This window comes from Phaethon lepturus, unplaced genomic scaffold, assembly GCF_000687285.1.
Source record: "Phaethon lepturus isolate BGI_N335 unplaced genomic scaffold, ASM68728v1 scaffold12835, whole genome shotgun sequence".
Taxonomy (NCBI): domain Eukaryota; kingdom Metazoa; phylum Chordata; class Aves; order Phaethontiformes; family Phaethontidae; genus Phaethon; species Phaethon lepturus.
Window position 1 is genome coordinate 68,259 of NW_010539937.1, and position 5,035 is coordinate 73,293.

Here is a 5,035-nt window from a genome sequence, read left to right on the forward strand (position 1 = left end):
TCTACCTGACAAAGATCTTCAGCAGCCTGTAATTAAAAAACATTAGTCTTGCTTTGAAATGCAGTTCATCAATAGAGTAAAAAGAGTAAAACCAACAATTTTTAAAAGTATAATTTAAAATTTATATTTGTCTCTCATTCCTACATCCTATGAAATACCTTCTCTTGCAGCTAAAGTTTGTACTTACTTACATAAACATGAACTCAGAGGTATATGTATTATTTGCCTAAGTGCCATGAATAAGGTCTAATCCACGAGTCTGACATTCAGTCTTGCAGAACAATCACTATACAAGCATTGCACTGCAACATTCAGTATTTTTCAGGTGTTCATACACTTCTGAGTTCTGCTAGAAGAAACCATACAATAAAACAGATTTCCAAGAACTCAGAAACAAACTTATCCCTAAATTCTGTGACTAGATTTTTGATAATACACCCCCCCAGTTTCTTTAAGGCTCCTAAAAGTCATCTGAAGGTGAGTAAACACCCATTTCTGATGATGTTGTGTTCCTTATCCCTGCTCTTTTATACTGGCATACTCTACTCACTAGATGTTACATTACCTGCTGCAAACATTCAATATTAAAACGTTTGCCGTGACGCTTAATCTGATTGTCTTTCCGACCCAAGAAGAACAACTTTGTATTCTGCACTCTTACAAAATCTCCTGTTTCTCTCATTGTGCCCAGAGGTACAGTTATTTCATCATCAAGAAAGCAGATTCGTTCTTCACCACCTACACAAGAAAATATCACGGTCACATACACTAAATGGCTAACTGTAAATGAAAATTATAAGGACTATTTTATCAAATTCTCCTAAACTGTAACAAGCATTATAAGAAGTACTAAAAGATTAGCATCAATGGCTAAACTTCTGCAATGTACAAACTGGGCTATGCAGCTAACTTAGTTAATACACAGAAATTACTTCAACTGATAATGTCAAAATGCAAGCAGGGGAAAAAAGCCAATATAATGAAAGCACAGTCTGCAGATAAAATTATGGTAATTTGCTCTTCATCATTCCAGCCACCTAAAATACCATCAGAAGGTTCCTAGCCCAATGGAAACTAAAATGCTATATTAATTCAGACACCAAGTAAGATAACCAACATATTAAAACTCAATCAACTAAGAAAAGTATCTTAGAAGAATAAGAAATATAAAATAACCTATAAATATTTGTCCCTCGCCTTCTAGAACTGCAGTACCATTGGTATCTCTGACCTCAACTTTTGTTCCAAGGAGCGGTGATCCCAAAGGTATAGGGAAATCAGTTCTAAATATATTAAAGAGAGAAATAGTAACAATCTTTCTCTTCTGAACACAAATCATCTGTTCCAGAAATGAGTTAGCATACAGTCTTTTAAAGGGTTGGTATCAGAGCAAAAGTAGATGGTTGGGTCTTCTTTCTACAAATGTTTCTTCATTAAAAACATCTCAATTATTTCAAAATTAAAAACCTCATCAGTGTGCATGGCTTTCATTATCATATAACAACAAACACAGAATGATAGAAAATAAGGCTTGAATGGACCCTGAAATACCCTGAGTACCCTGAGAGTTTCAGACAGTTTTTAAGTTCACCAGGTTGAAAATCCCATCAAGTCAACCAATTTAAACACATGTAACTGCTTTCTAATTAATTATTTCACTGTCCTACCTAGTTTGAGCTTTCGTTCTATTTTATCACTGACGTTGTGGCAAAAAGTACAGCTGACTTTCAGAAAACACTGAAATAAAAGAAATTGTAATTTCAATGTCATGTATCTATTATAGACTTCTGTTGAGCTGCAGACCAACTCCTTCCTTTGCCTTCATTCTCTAGCCTCTTCATGCACTTGCAGAACCTCATTTATTGAATATAGATGCTATTTCTAAGTGGGAGTAGAGAATAATATACTTTCTTCAGTAAAGCAAAATTTAATAAGCAAAGTAACTTTAAATAACTTTGGTAATACATGAGGTTAGACATAGGTTCCAGTTCTATTTCTATCATGAAGTCTCATATTTTAACCTAACAGTTCTTGTTCAACTCATGTCATTTAGGCTGCTGAAACCTCTCCTTTTCTCTCATCAGTCAATGAATTCTTTATCTCAAGTTGGCAAATAAGCAGTCAAATTTTGTAAAACATGTATTTTTGCCAAGTTAGAACGTTCTCCTCTTCCTTCCTCTGGTCAGCTTAAATACATATATACTTGACAAATAGGTATGAGAAAGCATCCCAGATGTTCGATGTGTCTGCCCTGTACTATGGGGAAGTCCCAACACAAAGACAAAACCAAAAAAAGAGTAGAATTTAACATCGCCAAACAAAACGCCATGGTTCATACATATACCATAGAACAGCACAAATAAAAGACAAACACCACCTCATTTGGCCATTATTATTAAGAGATTTGGGATCAGACATATAATTTTGACAAATTTATCTAAAAAAATGAGGAATGCAGACCACTAAGGCACTAACTTTGTGCTGATTTTTTTTTCATTTTCTAGCATTCTAGAAAACTGTGCCAGTTTCCATCATTCAGCTAGCAAATATAAAAGCCCACTGTACTCCAGCTGTCCTACCAATACTAAGAAACACATGTAGAACACATCAAATGGTCTGTCCTGGTTTTGTTGTATCTGGGGCTGCTTACTGCAAAGGAACCCTAATTCCCTTTGCAATGACGCTTAGAGAGAACAAGCTCTGAGGTGAAGGGTGGGAGACAACAGTCAGAGACTATAAAAACTTCCATCATTCTAACTGCACATCAGTTAGGACTGAAGATCAACGCATTATCTTTGGAGCACAGAAACTTCGAGTAGAAAAAAAAGTTTCACTGAGGAGAAGGTAATGTTCGAATTCAGAGAAACCAGAATAAAAATCAGTTTTGCATGATAATTTAGTAACACTTTATGATCACCCACTGTTTTCAGTCTTCAAGGGTTTAAGTACCTAGTTAATATATCATATCATTTGTCCAAAACATCCCATTTCATAGGACATGTCTAACTCAAGTCACATGCATAATCATCATGTCAGGGAATAATTACACATTTCAGAGAGCAAATGAAACACTGAGCTAACTGGAACTACCTTTCACGACCTTGACACTCCTGCAACTCTAAGATACAATTAGTAAAAAAAAAGTCAGTAACTGAGTGAAAAATGGGAGTGCTAAAGGATGAGAAGAAAGTACTTCCGGAAGTCCAAGTAAAATTACTGTGACACCTTGCATGAGCCACTTTGGACAAGTTTCTGCCGTCCATACTAGTCAAGTAATATCAGTGGGAACATTCACCAAATAGTATATAATGTTAGAAAAAAAGCCCTGTACCTAGTCTCCACTTAATCAATTATTTGTGGAATTTTAAAAACTGTAGGCAAAAGCACGGTAGCAGTAAGAAACACATGTATATCTACTGATTACATTTTAAAGTAATCTTTGGGCATTTTTCCTTAAAATTAAGTAAATCTCCAAACTATTATTCTGAATTTGATAGAGCTAAGCTATGAGTATACCTTTGTTCCAAGGCCCATCTTTGTACAGAGCCCCATTTCTTTACTCTCACTGAAAGCTGTGTTAGGTTTCTTCCCTTTGATCATGCAAGATCTCACTAGAAAAGCCTCATGATGAGCAAGAGTATGGCTAACAAGTTAACAGCAAACTGGGTAGGAGCCGTTTGCCTGCAGAAGTGCAACACTGATTCAATATGCCCACAGAGTTGAAGACAGCACATCCTGGACTGGGTTAGCCAGGTTCAGCATGTGAATTCACCGGCTGGAATCAGGAAGAGGTCTAGATACAGAGATGACTAAAGCAGAGACCATCATGACACTTTATGTGAAACTTAACAAGTCTATAGGATTTCAGACTGCAGTTCTGTGGTTCAAGCATCACTGATCAACAGCTTGTACTTGAGGGGGCTGTATTAAGAGTAGAAGAGGATGGATTAGTCTATTTATACATAAAAAACAAATGTAACTTCTACCAGCATAAACACTCATGAGGACTCAGTAGCCCTGGAAACCGAGGAGATCGAGGTTCTATTTCCAGTGATTTTCATCATTCACATGCCAAGCCATGAAAACAGTAAAATTTACTACCTAAAATCAGGACTAAAAACCTCCTCAGGAATCTTGTAGCAAGTGGCCCAGCTTGACACTTCAGTAATACCATACAGATTAAAAATACTTGTTTTGTTCTCCTTGTGCTTCCAACTTTTCAAGAGATTCAGTACAGGAAATGCTTCACCACCAAGGGCTAAGACACGGAGTGAAGTATTTGCAGACAACACTGTTGATTTAATAATGTCAGCTCCAAACCTTCTGAGAAGCGTTGGTGTTACCTGAGTGATACATATTAAAGGAGGGAAAAACAAAACAAAAAAAACAAAACAAAAAAACAAAAACAAACAAAAAAAACCAAAAAAAACAAAACAAAAAAGAAAGGCCTGTTACATTTTTTAAGTATATGTGTAATCCTCTTCCTGCTTTATCATACCCACTGCATAGCTACACTGTGGATGAACTTAATCATCTAGGTATAGTAGATGGCCTCAACCATCAGATACCAATATAGATTGTGTTGGTTTTTGCAAGGTTTTGTTTATTGTGTGAAGCACTATCAACACCAATCTATGTTCTTCTGCAGAGTTTCTACTTTATTTAGAAGTGTTATGGGTTCCATGTTGTGTCTCAGCTATTATCTAAAGTGTGTGCGCATTAGTTTTTCTATTAACTACTTTGAAATAGAAAGCAGCAAACACAGCACTCTCTTGATGTTGCTGTTTGGGCTTTTCTTCCCTTCACTCCAGCATCCTACAGCTAAAATATAACCTATATATCTGATTAACCTTCATACAGAAAATTTAAAGACCTTTCTATAACACCAAAAATTCGTAAGATGCCAGACTTTGGGTTGTTCCTGATTTGTGTAAACATACCAGTTTACAAAGATTAGTTCTTCTGAAAGCTTTCACCCCACTCTCTAAAATAAGCGGGGGGGGGGGGGGGGGGAGGGGGGGGGAAAAGCCCCAAC

At 36.4% G+C, this 5,035-nt stretch overlaps 1 protein-coding gene across 1 annotated transcript in view; it reads right to left on the minus strand.

Moving 5' to 3' along the window:
* Positions 1 to 5,035, minus strand: part of AASDH (aminoadipate-semialdehyde dehydrogenase) — an 18,385-nt gene that overhangs the window by 7,795 nt on the left and 5,555 nt on the right. Inside the window, exons 5-8 of the mRNA XM_010287293.1 lie at positions 4,102 to 4,343; positions 1,177 to 1,283; positions 566 to 738; positions 1 to 26 (exon numbers count right to left, since the gene is read on the minus strand). The exon at positions 1 to 26 is cut by the window's left edge and continues 176 nt beyond it. Coding sequence (XP_010285595.1) covers positions 1 to 26; positions 566 to 738; positions 1,177 to 1,283; positions 4,102 to 4,343 — 548 coding nt within the window. The remainder of the gene's footprint in view (positions 27 to 565; positions 739 to 1,176; positions 1,284 to 4,101; positions 4,344 to 5,035) is intronic.